This window comes from Catharus ustulatus, chromosome 8, assembly GCF_009819885.2.
Source record: "Catharus ustulatus isolate bCatUst1 chromosome 8, bCatUst1.pri.v2, whole genome shotgun sequence".
In the NCBI taxonomy this organism is placed as follows: Eukaryota; Metazoa; Chordata; class Aves; order Passeriformes; family Turdidae; genus Catharus; species Catharus ustulatus.
Genome location: NC_046228.1, coordinates 7,009,101 through 7,030,494, shown reverse-complemented (window position 1 = coordinate 7,030,494; position 21,394 = coordinate 7,009,101). Strand labels below are relative to the sequence as shown.

General features: G+C 37.5%; 1 protein-coding gene across 1 annotated transcript; it reads left to right on the top strand.

Annotated features, from left to right (window-relative positions):
* The first annotated feature begins 1,154 nt into the window (after window positions 1-1,154).
* CCDC172 (coiled-coil domain containing 172) lies at window positions 1,155-20,031 on the top strand. The gene is made up of 8 exons (XM_033065498.1): window positions 1,155-1,233; window positions 1,416-1,501; window positions 4,660-4,776; window positions 6,155-6,320; window positions 9,350-9,451; window positions 10,152-10,254; window positions 19,071-19,158; window positions 19,999-20,031. Exons 1-8 carry the CDS (start codon window positions 1,155-1,157, stop codon window positions 20,029-20,031), a joined length of 774 nt encoding a protein of 257 aa, XP_032921389.1.
* Window positions 20,032-21,394: the final 1,363 nt, after the last annotated feature.

Here is a 21,394-nt window from a genome sequence, read left to right as displayed (position 1 = left end):
GTTGTTCTTCACAGGGAATGTAGTCAATCCTTCCCAAGATGTAAAAACAAACCCTGTAATGTGAATTATATTTTCAACCAGGTGCTTACATTTCCAGGTGTACCATCCAGTAATGCACAAACCAGAACTTTGCAGGAACTCAGGGCATTGTAAATCTTTACACAATTATGCTCCAGAAGAGCATAAAATGTGTTGTGTTGTAATCTTGGCTTATTGGGACTAACTGGAACACAAACACTGCCCATTTTACGCTCATGGTGAAATGTAACCAAGCTGAGTCTGATCACTGTAAGTTCCATAGAGTCAACTTTACCATGTTCTCCTGTGTGACAGCAGATTTCAGCCTATTTCCTTTACTTATCAGGTTAGACATGAGTCTTTAAAAGATCAGTAAATCTGAGCAGATGAAAGGGTGGTGGCCACTCCATAGAGAAAGGAAGCGGTAAAGAAAATCAGTGTCTGAATGACAAAACCAGTATGGAGCACATGGTCCTAGAGAAAAAAAAAGCCAGAGCTGTTTGACTTAAACTCCCCAGATGCTGAGTCAGAACCAGTTTGACAGCTATGCCCAAGTTTGACATGATTCAGGGTCACTTGGCTTTTTCCTTACCCAATATCTTCTGCCTCCTGCTCCTCCTGTGCTGCTTCCCTGCTTGCCCATTCCCATTCCCTGTTTTCCATGGGGGCACCCCTTGCCAGTCACCCACATTTCCTTGAGGTTTTTGTTTGAGGTTTGCTCTTGGCTCCCTCTCTGCAGCCCTCAGCTCCCTCCTGTTGCCGTGTCCTCTCAGCCGTGTCCCCTCAGTCGTGTCCCCTCAGCCGTGTCCCCTCCACTGTGTCCCCTCAGCCATGTCCCCTCAGCCGTGTCCCCTCAGCTGTGTCCCCTCCGCCGTGTCCCCTCAGCCATGTCCCCTCAGCCGTGTCCCCTCAGCCATATCCCCTCAGCTGTGTCCCCTCAGCCATGTCCCCTCAGCCGTGTCCCCTCAACCGTGTCCCCTCAGCCGTGTCCCCTCCGCCGTGTCCCCTCAGCTGTGTCCCCTCCGCCGTGTCCCCGGGCCTGTCCAAGCGCAGGGAGGCCAAGGCCTGAGGGCAGAGCTGTGGGGAGCCCTGACAGGAGCACGGCCACAGAGCCCACGGGCTCCACCAGCACCAGCATGAACCTGAACGCTTTGTTCCAGCAAATACAGTTCACAGAGAAGCAGGCCAGGGAGAAGAGGAACTTCATCCAACAAGGTCGGCCCCGTGGGCGCCATCCTGAGGGGCCTCTCCCTTCCCCTGAGGGGACTCATGTTGGGCCAAACGTGGCAGAGCCAGCATGGCTGGTTCTTGCCAGGTTCTTGCCACCTGCACATTTTTTTAAGGATGTAACATTTACAAACTAAGCACTCTCACAGGTGGTTGTTGTTGTCTTGCAGCTAAATGCGACATAAATAGAGGTTATGAAAAAATTAACCAAATGAAAGAAGAGCTGAGCGCTGCAAAAATTGACTTAGAAACCAAGGTGAGCAGGCATATTTATAGTGTAGATAATAATGAAATACATTATGTTTACAAATATACAACCTGTTCTTTCAGGAATAGATCCATAAACACTTTCGAGGAGTAAGCTTCACCTGCACAGCCTGGAGGAGAGCTGCACTGTGCTTTTCTGTATAAAAAATGTGTCCATCACCATCCTTCCTCCCACAGATCTCACCCTTGGGGCTGCTCCTTGGCTATGTTCAGGGCAGGATGATTTTTGGGGTCAGGTGTGAGATACTCTGCTCCAATTTATTGCCTCAATTTATTACAGCACTTTCCTTCAGTGTACAGAAGTCATCCCTTGGTTACCCAATGCCTTTTATTAGGCTTATCACAGGTAATACATGGAAAAATTCCCTGTGTTTGTTTCGCAGGATCTTGAGTCATATACTGAAGATCTTTCTGTGATCTTACAGTCAAGGCTTACAAGCCCTAAGTTTTTTTCTAGGGAGGCCAAAGACAGAGGCAAGTTTCTGAATCTATTTAGTGATTTTTTTACTCTTTATATTTAATCAAATTGCAGATGTATTTGTAGATTAAGACACTGGTTTTGCAGAGTTTTTCACCAATAACACCTGTGGTTGCGAATTATTTAAAAATCCATTTGCTTGTGTCTGAAAATTAAGTCTAAATACCCTCCCCTGTGCTCTTAAGTATCTGTGCTGACAGAATGTGTGTTCACAACAGGAAAGCTTGGGGAGCCTCCTTTGAAGTCAGAACTGTTGGATCCTATCACTTAAATAAACAACTTCAAGAACCTGTGGGAGATTGCCTCATCTACTTGTGAAAATAAATATTTGGGGGATGACTCTCATCCTTCCTAAAACAGTCTCTTCTGCCTTTTCTAAAGATATATGATAGATAGATAGATAGATAGATAGATAGATAGATAGATAGATAGATAACATTGCTGAGAAGGGATCAGAATAGAACTCGTTTACAAATATTTACTGGTTGCAAATTGAGATTATAATCATGTAGGCAGTTATTCAGATGCTCACATTTATGCATGCCACAATATCAGAGCCCAAAGGTGCTTTAGAATAGTAATTTATTTATCCAGCACAGATTATATCTGGATGTTGCTTGTTAGGTGAAGTCCTCAGCAGTCTTACTCATAAGTTTATTTATGAACATCACAATTTTATGTTTATACTACTAATTTGTTATTGATGCATTGTGATTTATAATCAAGGTTTATGTGGTAGGTACAGAAGGTCCCGAGAGTAGAGCCATTATTGCAAATGACTAATGGGAAGAGCTGAAGAACTATTCCTAATTAAATTTTATGTGCTTTACTGACCAGTATTAATAATATTCTCACTGATGTCCACAAAAATACATTTTACTTGCTTGTCTAGTCTGACATTGATTCATTTAGAGATAGCAAATGATACAGAAAAGTAGTGGAATAGAAAAATGCATTTAAATCAGACTGTATTTAGATTTAAAGATTATATAGTTATTGACATTATCTAAAGTAATTTATTTTTTACTACAGGAATTAGGTTTACATATGTCTGCAATAATTCATGTAATTCAAATGATATTAAATAATGCTGTTCATCTAATGCTGTTGAATTTATCCTACACCAAATAACTGCAGTTGTTTATAAGCACACATATCCAACCACATGCATGCACAGCAGCTGATGCCTGACCAAGATGATGAGACTGAGTTCAGAAGTTTTTTGACTTCTATTTTTCAGACTCTGCCTGTGGTCAATCAAAGGGTCCTAGGCAATGCAATTTTTCCCTCTCTTCTGTAAAATCAGGTAGCATGTAATTAGAACCTAAATTACAGCATTTTGCTGTTTGTAATCCAAAGACTTCTTTTAAAAAAATGGTTGCAAATGCATAGAAGAATTTGGCATCTTACAGATGGAGAAACTACACTGAAGCTAGTTGTGTATAGTATTACAAATACAGTGGTGTAAGACACCTACTGTCTTTGAATTAATATGTAAAATAAACTCTGAGCCAAGCATGACCTGCACACTTAGCATGCTGGACATACCAGGGATGAGGAAAAAAAATCTAGTCCTTTGCTTTCCAACTCTCACATTCTAGTCTTTGGGCACTTCGTTCCAGTAACCTATTTTGATCAGATGCACTTCATCTGTGCCCTCTCCACAACCATGTGCATTATTTAACTTTAAAATATTTTCATTTTTACCACTGCAATACCACTCATAATTGGTCTTCTCTGCTTCTACACACACCAACACTCGTGTATCAGCCTGACTGTTCAATTTAATTCCTGATATTTACCCTGTGCCTTTACTCTCTGTGGCCAAATCTAACTTTAATTTCCCTATTCATTGCTCTGAGTCAAGAGAATATGACACTCCATCAAATAAATTATTTTCCTCCTTTAAGACTTTACAACACTTGGCTGTTTTCTATTTGTTATCATTTATCCCACTATATATCTGCACTTAGGTTAAATGATGCTACACTAGATATCCTAGAAAAATGAGAACTCTTCAGCAAATTTTGAAAATGTAGTGGTTAAACAGCATATCCTCATATTGGATAAACTAATGGTTAAAATTAATAGAACTCTAAATTAACGTATGTGCAGAATCAAAATTTAGGGCTTGGGGGATTGTCAATAACCAGTGAGCCAATTCCCATTAGTCTTCCTCACCTAAAAATTCCAGAAATTGTGCTCAGAAAAGTATCCTCTCCTCTGCATAGTCTATAGTAGCATTGCAGAGGGATGAAATGTTCAGCCAAAACCAGGGTGCCCTCTGAAATTTTTCTCATATTATTGTCTCATTTGGTTCATTATGAGCTTTACACAATGAGATGCAGGACGGTGGATTGTGTTGGCTGAAAGATCCCATGTGGTCAATATTCTTCCTGGAAAAAACTTCTCCTAAACCTAGCAGATTTTAAAATGTCATTTTAAATAGACAGAGCATCACTAAATGAGTCTTTCAAGGAAAGAAGACTTTTCAAAAACTTAGCAGTGTACTGAAAGATTATTGAGGGGGAAAAAAGAGTTTTGTGTTTGTTAGTCCAGCAGCTCTGCCAGCTCTTGTTAAACTGGACCAAGATCCTTGTGTATAATTTCAGAGTATATGAAACAATAGAACAATAATCTTACTTTGTAATTTTTTTTCCTTTTGGAAGGTTCAGCATCTGTCTGTAAAGCTGTTCAATGTAGAAATTCTGAAGAAACGTGAAGACTGCTTAGAAAAACAAAAAGCTGAACTTATTAATCAAAGAACCAATCTTCTTATCATCATGGTATGTTTCCAGCTGTGATATTCACACAGACCTTTTCTACTGTATAGGAGCAATCAGCTTTAAAATTTGAAAATCTGGAAAAACTAATGTTTTAAATCAGGAATTTTTTTTAAAAATTTTAGTATCTGTAACAATGTAAACGTGGATAAATTCTCACATTTAATTTAAACCACGATCTTAGGTAGTGTATGCTGCATTTTATCTCCAAAGCTTATTTTATATTCTTGACTTCATTTTCTAATGTTTGCTGTTGTATGACACAACTCCAATTCTGACAGATTATTTCCTTTGTAAAAGTAAGCGAGGGAAGCCTCGCCTTAAATTGGATTGCCACATCCACAGTCAAAAATATTGAAAAGGATCAAAGGAAAACCCCAGGGAGGCCCACACCACATTTTAGCAAATGTGGACAGTTTAGCAATCCTGACATAGCACACAATCTCTTTGATGCCAGACACACCTCACCACCTCTTCAAAGGTAGCTACTTACGAGAAGTTTTCCAGTTCTCTCAGATGCTAACCTGAATATTGCTTTCCTCTTACTTTGTTTAATGCTTCTTGGATCTGTACATATGAAGAAATGCCACAGAGGAGCAGTCTTTTCTGCATATGCATTTGCTTTTAAATCAGCAAAACTAAATTTTAAACATTTAGTACAAATCAACAGTATTAAACCTAAATCTTTAGGCAGATATCTTTTTAACTAAGTCATATTTCTGCATCACCCAAAGTATTCCCAGTATATGTGTGAAGTTTGATATATAAGTTCTCTTTTCTTTTTTCCTGCATATAGTGGTAATTTCATTTTATTTAATGTAGCAATCAATTAAGATTTCTGAGAAGCAATTTAATATAACCTTACTCTTTTCAATCTTTTTTCTCCCAGAAAATTTACCTGTGATTTTCTATCAACAATAGCATGCTTGGTAGTTGTAGAGTTAAAGTACATCTGCATTCGGCAGAGGGTTAAACAACACTTTTATTTAGTTTAATAAAAAGCTTTGAAAAATAGCTGCCATACAATTTTAGTGACTTTAAACAGAATTTTCTAATTTCAGTGTGAGAGTTGAACTGAAAATCTGCTGGTTCAAGTCTGTAACAATGTAGTGATTTTTAAATGCTCTGTTATCAAGAAGAAACCCCTCATTTTTGCAGGGGAAAAAAAGTTTAAAAGAATAGGCATAATGATAGAGCTGTAGACTATTTTCATGTTCTTGTAAGAAAAAATAAATATTTTTTTTACTTTCACTTTTTTCCCCTTATTTATTTACTTTCTTAAATTTAAGGATAAAAAACAAATGTGTCTCAGTCTGCCTAGCTTAACAAAGACTTTCATTTTTTGCACCTGTACCTTCAGTCTTCCCTTTCTTTTCTTCAGGCAGATGCAAAGAGAAAAATTATTGAAGAGGAAGATAATTTTACCAGAGAAGTAACAGAGTTTAACAATGAATATGGACTAACAAGTAATAGAGATCTTGTTATTAAGAAGAAAGTCAAGACTGAAATAAATGATTTAGAGAACGAGGCAGCTTTGTTGAAAAATGGTAAGTCTTATATTAAACTAGTTTGTCTTGGACTAACACAAATAAAATATAAAATATAAAAAATGTGATAAAAGATAGCTTTGCAAACCAGTAATTTTAATTTCATTCCCCCACTGTCTGGAGCTTCCTTTCAGCACTGCACTAAAAGAGTGAGGTCTGACATACCAAGCATAATTAAAGGCTCTTCTGCTCCCTAACTTCTTCAAACTTTCTGAAGTGAGCACTGTGAGGAGAAGAAGCCATCCTGAAGAGGCAGCTCCCAATGTCTAATTCAGCCAGCACAGAGCTCACAGTCATACACAGCGGCTGAATTAGGTTTAGAATCATCTGTGGTTGAGCTCCATATAGTTCCTTAGCTTCAAAAGAATTGTATACACTGATGTTCTGTAGGATTGGTCCTTTACTGCCACAGTGTAGCTTGATTTTCAGTTAAGGTGCAGAGTGTGAGATCTCTCAGAGAACAGGGTCACACTGCAGGGCACTCCTTCCGCAAGGAAACCGGGGTCGTCATGGATCACAGGCTGAACATGAGTCAACGACATCAGAATGCCAACAGCACACTGAGACACAAACAGAATTCTGACCTCTAACACATGAAAATAATTCCTCACTCTATTTGGGGCAGTTAATCTCTGAGCTGGAGTGCTGTGCATCTCATTTTGATCTTAAATTTAAAAAAAAAACCAAAAAAATATTGTCCAGCTGAAGAGTATCTACATAGGACCCAGTGGAAGTGATTGAAGTTCTGGAGCACTTGAGAAAGAAGAAAATGAAACAACTGGGACTATTTAAGCTATTAAGGAAAAGAGAGATGAAAGATGGGTATCAGCCTGCAAATTGTTTAAGCATCCTGTAGAAAGGAAATTAATATATTCTCTATAGGGAACGGAATAAAAAGTAGCAAGTGTAAAGCACAATAAGGGAGAGTCTGTCTGACAGCTCAGGAATCTTTCTAAGAACAGTGGACAACTGAAGCTCTCTGCCTCAGAAGATTTCATTACCGTAGGAATTAGGACTGTCCATTACCAAAGGTCACCAAAAAAAGGTCAAACCAGCATTTTTCAGAAACAAGACGTACAGTTGATCCTGCCTTCAGGAGAAGAATGCAGTAGATGATCCCTCAAAGTCCATTCCAGCCTCATGATCTGTCAAGTGACAGCACTTTCAATTCCCCATATCTGCTGTAAGGTTACTGAAAAAGGAGTTTGGACTAGGTAACACCTTCTTTCTCATTTCCTGTGGCTACAGTGCTAATCTACAACTGAAAAGTCTGTATTTGGTGTCAAGTGATACTTTTAGCATTTAATTTTTACATATTCAGGCAGAGCTGGGCAGTTAAATGATCTGTAGTACATGAAAGGTGATCAAAATTCTTCTTTAGGTTTAGTTGCCGTCTCAGTTCCATCCTTTAATTGTGCCTTTCTTGAGGTACAACTTGTCTTTCTGTTTGCTACACTCCTGGGCACAGTGACAACTCTGAAGTGAAAAGTTTAAGCAATTCATAACAAGGAAATTATGTGAGGACCTCCAGTTGGTAGAAAAACAATCACAATTAATTCCAGATGCTGTCTAACAGTAAGGTTCAAATATATATAACACCAAAAATACTGAGAAGGGGTTTTCTTCAGTCCTGCTGAGAGATGTCTGTTCTCCACCTATTCAATCAGTCATCTTCCTTTCTTTATAGCTGAATTGACTCTAAAGCAAAACATTCTTTTTATGCCCAGACAACAAAATATGTTGAACAGCTCAATAACATTAAAAATATCATTTTGTTTCATAGCAATGAATACATTATATGACATATAATTTCCTGTGAACTGTGTTATATATGAATTACAGTAATTTCACGAATACAAGCCGCACCAATTTGACCAAAATTTTGGTGGAAACCCGGAAGTGCGGCTAATATTCCGGGGCGGCTAATCTATTAACAAAATTCTAAAAGCTGCCAACACGGAAGTGAGAGCCCGCGGCAGCCCCAAGCCAAGCTGGAGCCCGGCCGGCCCCGGCAGAGGCGGGAAAGCCTGGCAGAGGCGGGGCCAGCAGTGTGGGGGCGGGCGGCAGAGCCTGAGCCAGCAGGGCGGGGCAGGGGGGGCGGCAGAGCCCGGGCCAGCAGGGCGGGGGAGCCCGGGAGAACTGGGGCTAGCAGTGCAGGGGAGCATGGCAGAAGCAGGAAGGCCGACGGGTGGGGCTGCCTGGCAGCGGGGGAAGCCCAGCAGAATCGGGGCCAGCAGCGTGGGGGAGCCCGGCGGTGCGGGGGCCTGCAGTGCCAGCCAGGGCGAGGAAACGCGGCGACGGTGCAGATGGGAGGGGGCGGCCGGCAAGCCTGGCAGCGGCGGCAGTGGCTGGCCCGCCGGCAGGGCTAGGGAACGCGGCGCAGCCGCCGAGCCGGGCGGCGGCAGGCCGCCGGCAGGGCTAGGGAACGTGGCACGGCCGCCGAGCCGGGCGGCGGCGGCGGCAGGCCGCCGGCAGGGCTAGGGAACTCGGCGCGGCCAGCGAGCCGGGCGGCGGCAGCCCGCCGGCAGGGCTAGGGAACGCGGCAGCGGGGCGGTGCTGACGGGAGAGGGGGGCCAGCGAGCCCGGCGGCAGCGGCAGCACCACCCGGCCAGCCCCGCCGAGCCGTGGCGCTGAGCTGGGCCACCCGGCCCCGTCGGCAACCATGAGCGGGCCGAGCCTGCCTGGCCCCGCCCCGAGCCAGTAAAGCCCGCTATGCCGCGATCCTGTTACTAATTGGCCAATTTGTGAAAGCTGCGCACGGATTCTCGCGACGAACGAAAGTGCGGCTAATATTCGGGGTGCGGCTTATCTATTGTCAAAGACAGCAACGTTGTTGAGGCACCGGAAGTGCGGCTTATAATCCGTGCGGCTTGTATTCGTGAAACTACTGTATTTTAGTTTATTTTGGTTTTATATTTAAGGTTCTTTTGACTGGCTGAAGATTGGTAGAAGTAGTTAAGAATATTTAAGATTGTATCATGAATGCTAAAACTGCAATGCATTTTAATTTAAAACATATTTTTTCTTAGAAATGGAGTCAATGGAACATAAAAATGTTCAGTTAAATGCACTCCAGCTGCAGAAGAATGAATTAAAGCAGAATTTATTTACTCTCCAAAGTGAGCTCAAAGGTGTGCCTGATAACTATTTCTTATGATAATTATTTCTGGCTTGACAAATGCTTTTGAAAAATGTTTTCTGTCAATTTTCTTTTCTCAAGCAAAATGAATCATGTAACAATAGTTTAATTTCTTTTTACAATATGCAATGGATAATTTTTAAACACGATTAAAACAAATATTATGGATTTCAATGAGATTTAATTGATATGTCGTTGATACTGAGGTCCAGAGTTCTGATGAATCATGAGTTGTAAATATGAAAGAAAGTTTTGCTTTTGCTGGTAAGTCATATACTTTAATGTAGAATTTAATGTTTCAAAGAACTTAAAATCAATATAAATATTGTTTAAAATCTTCTGTGTCAAAGTTGAACAGTAGGGAATATTTTGAAATCTGAATTAAAATAATGTAAAGGAGTGATCTAGTATCTTTTTTTACCAATGTCTAAGTAACATATCACAGTAAGAGCTAAGAAAAGCAGTAAATATGGTCTGGTCCTAAATTGTCTGGGGAGAGGAACAAAATTTTCTAGATTGCAATATGTGATTACAATAGTAATCAAATCATTCATTTTCTTTATTTAGATACCTTTACCCTTCAAAGAGTTTCATGAAGAAATATTAGAAAATATAAATTTAGAATATGTAGAACATCCTTGAATATGGATCATTAATATACATTCATAGGGTAATTCTGATTTCATGTTTAGACCTTGAGAAAGTAATCAGGGAGGCTGAAACAACGACGAAAGGTTTAGAAGCAGAAAAAGTTCAAGTCACTGAAAAACCTCAGACTGATCCTGAATGTTTAAGGTAAAAACTTCATGTTAATTCGTTCTTAATTTAATTTTAGGACTGTAACTGCAGTCTAGTTCTGGTAACAGCAACTATTTTACCTTTCATGTACAATATTCCTTTCGTGTACAATATTCCTTCAGCAATCAGAAGAACCATTCATTTTTTATTGGACAACCCCATCCTGTTGTTGAATATAGCATTTTACCCTCACATACATACAACCATGAATCCAATAATGGTTTTTTTGGTTTGTTTTTTTTTTCAAATCTCCAAATGCAGAAAGCCCCACATCAAAGAACTGACCAATTTTTCCTATTTTATGATGGTCCAGATAAAAGTGCCTGGGAATATTTAAAATATTTAATAGACAATACAAAGGAACTCCTCCTTATAAAGCTATTCCAAAAGATTCTCTAACAGAAATTGAAAACGCACTCATATTATCATCACAGGGTTTTTTCCTATATATTCCTAAGCTTTTGACTAAAACAAATAAACATAGTGGGGATTTTTTTAATCTGAAAACTTTCAATGGAAAGTTATAACTTTGCAGAGAACCCTGAGCAATTTTCTGAAAGACGATTTGGTAATGACCCATTTTTTGCTGAATATTGGTTTTTGAAAGAAAATGATATATCAGCCCTATTACTAACTCTCTTCAACCTTTTGCATGGTGTTGAGACATGGCCAAAATCCCCTCAGCATAAAAATTAATTAGCTCACAATCCTGCATACAGTAGCAAAAAATTTGCATTCAACATATACATAGAAGACACAGTGTAAATAATAATAACAGTAACGATTCTCCAGGACAGCGTGTTATAATTCACTTCTTTACATTATTCATTCAATCATGATATATTGGGGCTGGTGATACATGAGGCTGTCAGCTTCCTTCCAACTAACATACTTCCCTTGGAATAGTTTACTGCCATGATGCCACTGGATATCCAAATTTGTGTAATTAGTTTACTATAATAGGTTTCCTGTGTGGAAGGTACAGAAGTAGCCAACATTATCAACCTTTAATCCCCAGCTCTGCCACTGAGATCCCAGGGATCAATCAAATCCCATGTGTGTCTGTCTTCCTATGCAGTGAAATTAACTCACAGCTCTGCAGATCGACACTTTGGTTTTCTCTGGGTGGAAAACTGGATAAAACATATTAAATTCTATTAACTGCTAAATCAGCAAGTACCATTTACAACCAAAGCAAGAAGGATGATGAGATTTTCTTATTTCATTAAATGCCTCCTTTTATGGTCAAGATAAGCTAACATTATTTGATAATTTCATGTAGTGCGAAATATAAAGTGCTCCTATGCTATTATCGCTATCACGAAATGCAAACCCTTCTTGAAATCTAGTAATGTACTGAACACATTTTCTTAAAATTGAAACTTTTTTTCCATTTCAGATACTGGAAAAAATTTAGAACAGATTTGCCTAAATCATATTTTTATCTTGCAATTGCTTTTGAAAAGCTCAATGCTTCATACAGAGAGATAGCCCTGGAAAAGTTAACTCAGATGCCAGAAGCAACAGAGCTGTGCTACTGTATTTCCATGTCAGCACTAATAGATTCTGCTTTTCAGTGGAGCCAAGCAGGCAATCCTCATTTGTCTACCTCTCTATGTCACTGCTGGGTTCTTTAGAACCACCCCAAACTTTACCAGGCTCATACAACTCTAGCAGTTTGAGGGTTTTTTCAATTTAACAAAGCCTACTCATCACTTCTTGGTTTAAACTACTGAATTAAGAGAATTAAAGGGGAGTTAAAGTATTACACACTGTAAATAGTGCAGCATATAAAAAATAGCCCCCTGGAAGGTGATCACTCTCTGGTACCTCTGTATCAAGAGGATGGAGCCAGGATCTGCACAGTGCTGCACAGTAAGAGAAAAAGAGGCAAAAGGCAGATGTTGAAATAAGAGGATTTGGAGTGAAATTAAGGAAAAAGTATTTTTATCATGAGGAGACATAACTTACTCAGAGAGGTTGCAGAGTTCTCATCTTTGAAGGTTTTCCTTCTCAAGATACACTCATATACTTGTGTACATCTTAACAGGAGACAATTCTGGTCATGTTAAAATCAATGTGATTTTATGTCTAAGAAATAACCCTTTTTAGCCTAACAAGATCAGGCTTTTTATCCTCATACAGAGTTTATTGCAAGAATAGAATTCTAGTTTTCACTGAAAGTCATGTTTATGACACAGAGATGGTAATATTTTGACACACGTAATGTGGGTCAGAAATACATTTTTTTTCTATGAAATAAGCACAAAATCTGATTTTATTTTTTACAGAGCTGGAAACCACACCACTCTAAGTGGTAAAAATACCTTTTTTTAATGCTTCTTCCTTAGAACAAACATGAGAGACAGTCAGCATCAATAACCTGATATATGTAGCTCCCAGATCACCCTGCAAGTCTGTTACTGTATCACATCCCTAGTCCCAGCTTAAAAAATCAATATCAAAAGTAGCTGGCAAGGCAAGAATCTTCATTGCAATTAACTATATATCTAAAAGTAAATTGCGTTTCAGCTGAAGAGCGTAGCCAGCTAATTCAAATTACAGCAATTCATCTTTGATCTGAGAAAAATGCCCCATACCACGTCTGCAGTTTCATAAAATTTCTCTCAAATCCATCAAAGAATTGCAAAGGGTCGTGAGAGGCTCACACTGGTAATTCCAGCAGCTGTTAGAGGCGTGCCCTGATACACACTGGATGCAGAAAAAAGCCAACTAGAACTGGGATGTGAAGCATAGATTAGCAGGCACCTTGAAAAATGCAAGTCTCATGATACAGGTGCATAATTGAGAGAAATTTTTAAGAAAACAGGGGTGGGGTTTTTTCTTCCTTTTAGCTTTTTTTTTCTTTTTTTTTTTTTTTTTTTTTTTGTTTCTTTTGGGGTTTTTTTCTTATTTTTCCCCCTAAGAGAGCTGCAATTAAGATCAAAAGCCTTGTTTTAATCATCTGTTCTGCCAATGCCATCCTCAAACACAAAACAGCAGGAAAGAATTTTGGCATCAGCTCTCTGGAGTCCCATTTCCCTGGCAGGTAGCAAGTAACATCACTTAAGTGGAACAATGCAGGAGTCAAACAGAGACTAACTGATACCAGTAAATTCTTAGCTATGGCATTTCACTGTTATATTCATTGTAATTACTGTATTAAATATTTATCCTCTTTCACATTTTAATTTTAAATTTTTGTGTTGCCTTAAGTAAAACAGCCTAGAAATCATTTTAGTTTAGGTTCATTTAGACTGAAACCAGAGAGTTTGGACCTAAAATAGATCTCTTTCAACCTATTTAAAAGGTAGAATAAGGATAAAATGCTTCTTTGAAACTCGAATTTCTCTTCTACTTCAGAAAAGAAGTATCAGAAAGGAAATGCATGAAATCTGCTTATTTTGTAAATAGTTCACAGCTTTGTATATGGGTCTAATCCTAAAAATATAATGTTTCTTCTTATTCTTCATAATCCAGAAAAAAAAAAATCTCCATTACTAAAATTAGGAAGGAAAAAGCAATTTTTTCTTTCATACAGATCATACAGGAAGGATATTTGTTAGAGCTCAACAAATTGTTCATGCAAACAACAGACTGCCTAAGCCCCATGCATGCTTCTGGTGGGTTAATTTTTTTTTTTTTTCAATTTAATTTGATGTTAAATTTTATAATCAGAAAATATCAGTCTCTGGAGTAATATATGTGGTTCAAAATGACTTTTTCAATGGCAATCTCCTCATTGATTTTTTGAGCTTTTCTTTTTAATAGCAGTGCCTAGTGGAGCTATTATAGCTTGAATTATGTTAAAATAGCTTTCCATTATGAATTGCAGTATGGATTTACAAAAAGTAGATCAAATCTGACTAATGATGCCTTTCTTTGATAAGACAACAGATAGGTTAGACAAAGAAAATTCCAATGCCATCCATCTAGACATTAATAAAGTATTTGATGTTATCCCACATGGAAAAATACTAGTTAACCTAGGGAAGACATATTAAAAAAATAGGTAAAGAAATGAGTAATAGTAACAACAGTCATAGGTCTGCAGTTTAGAATTGAGGGACTCAAGGGTAACAACAGTCACAGTCAGTCTTGCTTAATGTTTTAATTAATGACTTTAGAACAGAAAGTGTTTTGAGACAAAATTATCTTAATTAAACTCTACACCTTGCAGAAGAGTCACTAAAAAGAGGAGGAATATAATTATATACAGCGCAAGTTTATCTACATTCACACAATTAGAGACTTCAATAACAGGTACCTGGAAGCAGAGAAGTCTGAGCATACTATGTGCACAAAATACAGCTATAAACATCAAAAGAAAATATAGCTGTGGACAAGATAAAAGAAAGAGTTATTTCCATAAAAATACCAGGAGGGTGTAAGAATACTTTGTACAAATCTCTCACCTACTTGTCAAAAAAGATTCATTCAGCCTGGAAGATGAGCAGAGCATGAAGAGCCCATAAAGCAGAATGAAACAAGGACAATTCTAAACCCTTTTTATCTCTGAGTATATTATACACATGAAGAAAGCAGTACATAATAGAGATACTAATTTCAGCAATAGAGTAGCCATATTAATATACCCAGATTAAGATCTAATTTTCTCTGCCCAATAGAAAAATCAAGATAATTGAACTAGAAGAACCATTGACCCCTATTTACTTTTTCCTGCCTTTCAATAGGAATCTTATTGACCCCTAGAAACACATTTCACATCTCACATACATGCTTGTATATTTTTTCTTTCCTATGTAGCCTATTCTTACAGTACCAATGAAAAATAGTCCATAAAAGCAAATCTCTCCTAGATGTGCAATTTAATTTAGTGTGCCTTAACCTTTCCATGTTTATCCACCTATTATTGTATATTCCTTAAATATGTCTTGTGATGTTTTATGTATTTGGAAAATACCACCATACTTTTCAAGACCTCTAACTATTCTCATCAATAGTTACCTGATAGCATTCACAAAATGCAAGTTTTAATCAATGACAACTATGTATTTTACATTTAGCATTTTATCCAGGACAGCAAAAGAAAAAATTTTCTTATTTTATTTAAGGCAAATTAATTTCTTTTAATTTACATTTAATTTATAGTGTTACATTGTCTAGTACCTTCTTTTTGTTCATGTTTCATCTTCTTGCTAGACTTTATTATTACTATTAGATTAATTGCTTAATTTTATTATCCTTCTGCTCCACTTCTACATTTAATTGTCTAACTCAAGTAGTTGATTTTGTATTTTGGGATACAGAATTCTGTTTAGGACTTGTTTACCCTCTTCCTCAATCAATTGATGATAGTTTGAAATTTATTGACTTCTTCAACTGTATCAATAGCATATTCTGTTTAGTAGTGTCAGCAAATTGTAAATACCAGCAAAATCTTGCTCTCACTGTAGAAATGTATGCATTAATTTAATCCCAGTGTTGAATTGACAGAGAATTACCTTTATGTCTTACCTCTACTTGAGCTTGAGACAATAAACTAAAGTATTCAATACTTTTCTTCAGTCCCAATAAAGTCTTAAAACATTGATAAATGTATCTCCTGATGTTCATGATGAAATCCTAGAAAAACAAGATATGTACTCTCATGTTATATATAACTTCTTAAGGAATTTCATTTTGTACCATGAATTCTATGCCCTGTATATCAGTATAAAGGCATTCTGTTTTATAGTACACCACAATTTTCCCCTCAAATTTATGATTAAAAAATAAAATGGTGGTTGTAAATAAGGGAAAAACAAAAAGGAGAATAAGGAAAAAATTTGTACTTGTGTCAGCGAAACATAACTAAGAGACAGTCTGTTCCTCCTGCAACTCCAACAACAATTAGATAGGGTCTTTCAGCCCCCCTACGAAAAAAAAAGATTCTAAAATCACATATTAACCCTACCTTCTTCAGAAATTATTTCTCCTTTAAGACCTCTTTACCTAAAATTATTCTTGGAATGCAAGTTTTGGATACTAAAGTCTCGATTCAGTAATTTGAATCTATAGGTGATTTGCAGAGAGACCTGTTTGACAATAACATTATTTTCTTCATAGTTCAATTTATAACTCCAGCATGTATTGATTTCAAATTATTTTTCCTCTTTGCCATGTGCATATAGAGCTGAAATTCAAGAAGAATGTGTATCAACCACAAATGCCAATGACATTTAATAGCTGGGCTCATTTCAGAGCTGCAAAATCGATCATCCTCAATGATCTCCTCCTTCTTCATCTCTGTCACTTCTAGCATTCAAGACTAATGGAAAATGGGCCATTGATAGCAGAGTTCGGTCTAGGACAAGATAACACCCAAAAAATGCTGATGTTGTTGTCCCACCTACTTGATTTAAAGCTAGGCTTAGCTATTGCAAATATGGCATTTCAGCTCCAGCTGTTCATTAGAGCCTGTGATACTGTAACTTGCCAAGTCACTGTTAGTCCAGTGCAATGACTTACTTTAAAGCTATATTTTATTGTCAGCAAGGAGAACAAAACGCTAAAAATAAAACAAAACCAAAGGACATGGGGAGCCAAATGGTAATGTGATTTTTTCAGATTATTTTTCCTAAGAGATCTGCCTTTTTTCATAGTCATAAAAAGGGTATAATTGTCAAATTAATCCTTGTTCCAGCAAAAGTTACATCTTTTTCCATTTTCAAAGGTGATAGAAAACCTGCCTTCCATCTAGACAGTATAGCTTCATGAATAATTGGTTTGCACATTCAATCTGATAGTGGAAAGATGAATATGAATATCCTGCTTATCTTAAATGTAAAATAAAAAAAACCGAAATCTGCTTTCAGGTTAAACATTTTTTTTTTAATAGTTCTATTGTCTCACATTCCTTCTGGTAAAACTTCATCATTTATTCAGTAACTCAGGCGTCTCCAATGCATTAATTTTGTAGACTGTAACCTAACAGACAGTTCTTGTTTTGTGAGTATAATATTCCTGGCACATACTGTAATTATCTAGCTTCTAAATAAGAAAGAAGGAAGACTTGAAAGCAGAATCAATTGATTAATGTAAGAATTAAACACCACATTTGAATGAATGTCCCGTATCACCACTACCTGATGCTATGTAAGGAATAGTGCTGTCACTACCTTTTAAAATTTTATAAAATATTTGAAATAAAATTTTAAAATCCATACAGAAAATGTTAGTTTCAAAGCACATAATCAACAGAAGTTAATTCACAATCCCAAGACACAGATAAGCAACTCCTACTGCTTATTCTTCTGCTGGTTCTATCCCTAATGTGGAGCTAGCATGGACAGGTATCATTCTTAGCTAACAAGTAGCAAACAGGCTGTGCAGCAATTTTAGAGTGTGAAACACAATGGGAGATAATTTTCTCTCAGACCAACAGACTCTGTCTTTTCCTAAAGTAAATTAAACAAAGTAGTGCCTTTGTTTGTCTCAGGCAAATTAGGGTTCTAATATCACACTAGCAGAGAACACAGAAAAAATGCAGAGACAAGTCAATGAAGTTAAGCAGATTTAATCAAGATCACAAGCTGATCTTAGACCTTGAAACGAACTTCTGTCAATGAAATGGACTGAAAACTAACAGTCCACTACAGCGTAGTTCCAAATTCCCTTTTTGATTCTTTGTAAGCATTATGAGAAATATTTCTGAAAGAAGGGACATATACTCCTTTATTATGCAAGCACATGGAGCTTATGATTTTTCCATACTGATGGTAAGATAATTGCGTTTTCCACAGGAACAACAAAATTAAATTCCAGTCCAGCCTTAGTCTGTTATTCTAAAGCTGTACCATGACTAAGCTATTCCTTTATTTAAAGATATACCTTACATTAAAGCCATTTTCTGTGTACAAAACCAACTCTCTTGGCACTAGAACAGCTAGAGAGGTACATCATCTCTACAATAAGGTCAAATAATTTATTGTCTGTTATAGTATATAAAAGCAAAAATAGTTGCTGCCTTCTGTTTCAACTTCAGAAGAAACAAGGTCCTGGTTTAATGCACTGGTTTAGCTATTTAATGACAAGCAGAGTATTTTCAGTCTGTTTGTATGTTCCAGAATATTCAGATTGTTTCCTGAAACTGTATTAAGGGTAAACAACTTTATTTTTGTCATTATGCTTTTCTTCTGACAGCCATGAAAAGACCCAGTATAATCTCATCACCTTGTATTTATCAGACTACTGAAAGCTCTGCCATAGATTTCTCTGGGCTTACCAAGTATTAATTTAAACCACTACAGTCCCTGATGTGCAGAGTTGAGGTATCTCCTTTTAGCAGGACTGAACAGGATCTTTTGAATATCTATATTAAAGTAATCTTGTAGAAAAGTTGGAGAGTTCCTGACTGAGAGTATTGGGAAACTGTAAGTGCTGAGGAATAGTGGGAGCAGTGGGGAGAGAAGAGGAACAAAATTTGTGGAGCCTGTGGAGGGGTATGGAGCAGTGCTGGCACAGGGGCAGGCAGAGCACCCATCTCACCCAGCACTGTGGCTCCAGAGGCTACAAGAAGATACCCGGTAAAGATAAGAACAGTAACATATGGGGTTTTCTAAGTATCACCATTCCAATTCACATGTTTAAATAAGGAAAATGATGACTAATGACTCCATGTATCTTTCACAGTTTATACAAACAACACAGTCCAGAAAATTGTCTAACTAGCAAACTTAAATCCTGACCAGGAAAATAGATCAATGAGACTTTTCTCACTCAAGTCAAATTGAGAACTGAGACCAAAACTGAAAAAATAGTTACCCAGCAACTGTTCTCTGACCTGAACATTTATGTGCTTTTGTACACAGACTTAAGAAAGAATTGGAAAAATGCAAAGATGATAATTGGGAAAGCCTCTCTGAGACTCTTCAAACAGAAATTGAAATTCTGCAAATGGTATGCCGTTTCAATTTTATATTTTAAGTGTTTGATAATTTGGTTTCAAGGTGTTCTTTAGGATGATTAGTAGTGGTTTTAGATAAGCAGTTTTTTATAGTATGCACAAGCTTAAACATGCCCTTGTTGCAGACATACTCCAATATTCATGTCTTTCAGCGTATTTCCAAATGTCCAGGAATATAATTTCTACAGAAAAGGAAAGTACAACAAAGAATTTAAAGATATGCTTTTAGCACAAGAAAGATGTACTGGGGGGACTTACAAAAATGTTAGTTTACTGAAAGCTGAAAAAGATTATGCATTTAGGAGCTAAATTAACCTTTACCTCCAGCTGCCAGTTAAATGGAAGATGGGAGTATGGAGAAATAAAATGATAATAACATCCTTTCATCTAGTATTTTATTTTGTCCACACGCAAATTCCTTACAAAAACTTACTAAAACATGTTTTTCTCTACATGTCAATCCTAACTTCAAATTTCTTTGTCACAATACAGTCTGTGTCACAATACAAAGAGAAAAAATATTTTGAAGTCCCTTTTGGGAGACAAAGAGGTTTTGAAGGTTCATTTTAGAGCCCCTATGATTGAGTTGTATGAAGACACAGCTGCCATTACCATCAAGCAGAATGACAGTCCTGAGAAATTTGCATTACTCACTCTTATAATCAGTTTCAAGTTTCTGTTGAAGTAATGTGACTTACTTGTACTTTGTTATCTTTTCATTAATTTTTTTCAGAAAGAAAAATAAAACACCTCAATGTTTAAAAATTTATGTGTAAAAAATACTATACTCTTAATATTTAATTTTCTACAGCTCCATTCTTCCTCTTTTCCAGAATTTAGCACAAAAGAAGTCTTCAGGGAAGTGAATAACGTGTGGCATATAATCTGGAGTCTCATAGCAGCAAGTTTGAGAATTTTTAAATCGTTTTCCTCAGGTTCCATCAGATTTGCTTCTATCTTCTGTTTGATTAATTCACAGTTTGTATGTTGCTTATCTTTTCACTAAAATAAAATTTGATTAATTTAGAAGTGAGGGGAGGTTTGTGTTTTATCTTCACGTACAACAGCTGTCCCTCTCTCTGTAGGTTCCTCTTTGTGGCCCATGGATCACAGTACCTGGTAAACTACCCATGAGCTCAGTTCCTACATTACTACCTCTCTTTTTTATGTGCTATTTTTCAAATGAATGGTCTCCTATTTTTAAAGGTAGTGACATGGTCTTATTTGAGAGGAAGACTGCTATTACCATCAATAACTCTTAACAGGAGCTGTGACTATTTCATTTATTCCTCAACAATGCAATTCTGTAATGAACTCCCTGAAATAGCTCAGCTCCAGCAACACAGATTGACAGTCCAGAAAAGTCTGCAAATCTACCGAGCTCTAGGTGCCTCCAGTAGTGCTAAGCCAGTCTGTTACTTAGCACTTGCCTTATCATAACACAAAAAATCTTTTCTCCCTCTCCCACAAAATACTGGGTGCTATCTTCAGCCCTTGAGAGCAAAGATAAAAGCTTATGCTAAATAAAAAAGTCTACATTTCTAGAGGATTAGTGCAGAATTTTGAATCAGAATCCCTATTCACTCCAGCATGCAGGATGTATAACTGTAACAGCAGTTCCCAGCCCTGCAGTGGGAGCTGACTTTATTATTCAGATGCTCACAGTTAAACCATGTAAGAGCATTCACTCTGCTCAGCCTCAGTCCACTCTGTGGCCATGGTCTCATCACAGCCCACTGTGTGTGCAAATATTTTTCAACCCTTCCCACATGAGGGTGGGATGGATAATTGCTCTTCTCCACCCTGAGCCCTCCAAGCTACAGTGAGTGTCAGTCACACATAAAACTGCAAAAGATGTTTTATTAAGAAGGGAGGAATAAATCACTTTTGGAAGCTGACCAAATTCTGCCTTAGATGGAGAAAGTTTTTCCTCTTGGGACACAGCTGCAGTTTGAAGTTTGGCAAGGTTTGATCTGCAGCACTGGTATCAAAGAGTCTTCTGATCCACTGGGTTAGCTAGCATAATTCCAAGTGGTTGGAATTATCATTCTTAATAACCAGTGCTATTGGAGCTGACATCCTTATAAGACTTTTTTTTTGTCTCTTCGCTAAGAGAGATCCTTGAAGGATTGCTTGATTTTAAACAACTTAGTCCCACAGACTTCTATGTGTATCTGACTTCTAAAGTTAGGCAGCTGCTGCTTGTGGGTTTTGATCAAATCCAAAATA

Coding starts and splice junctions, on each gene's coding strand:
- CCDC172 (XM_033065498.1), top strand. CDS start 1,155: ATGAACCTGAACGCTTTGTTCCAGCAAATACAGTTCACAGAGAAGCAG. Junction 1,234..1,415: donor GAGGAACTTCATCCAACAAG/GTCGGCCCCGTG, acceptor GTTGTCTTGCAG/CTAAATGCGACATAAATAGA. Junction 10,255..19,070: donor ACTGATCCTGAATGTTTAAG/GTAAAAACTTCA, acceptor TTTTGTACACAG/ACTTAAGAAAGAATTGGAAA.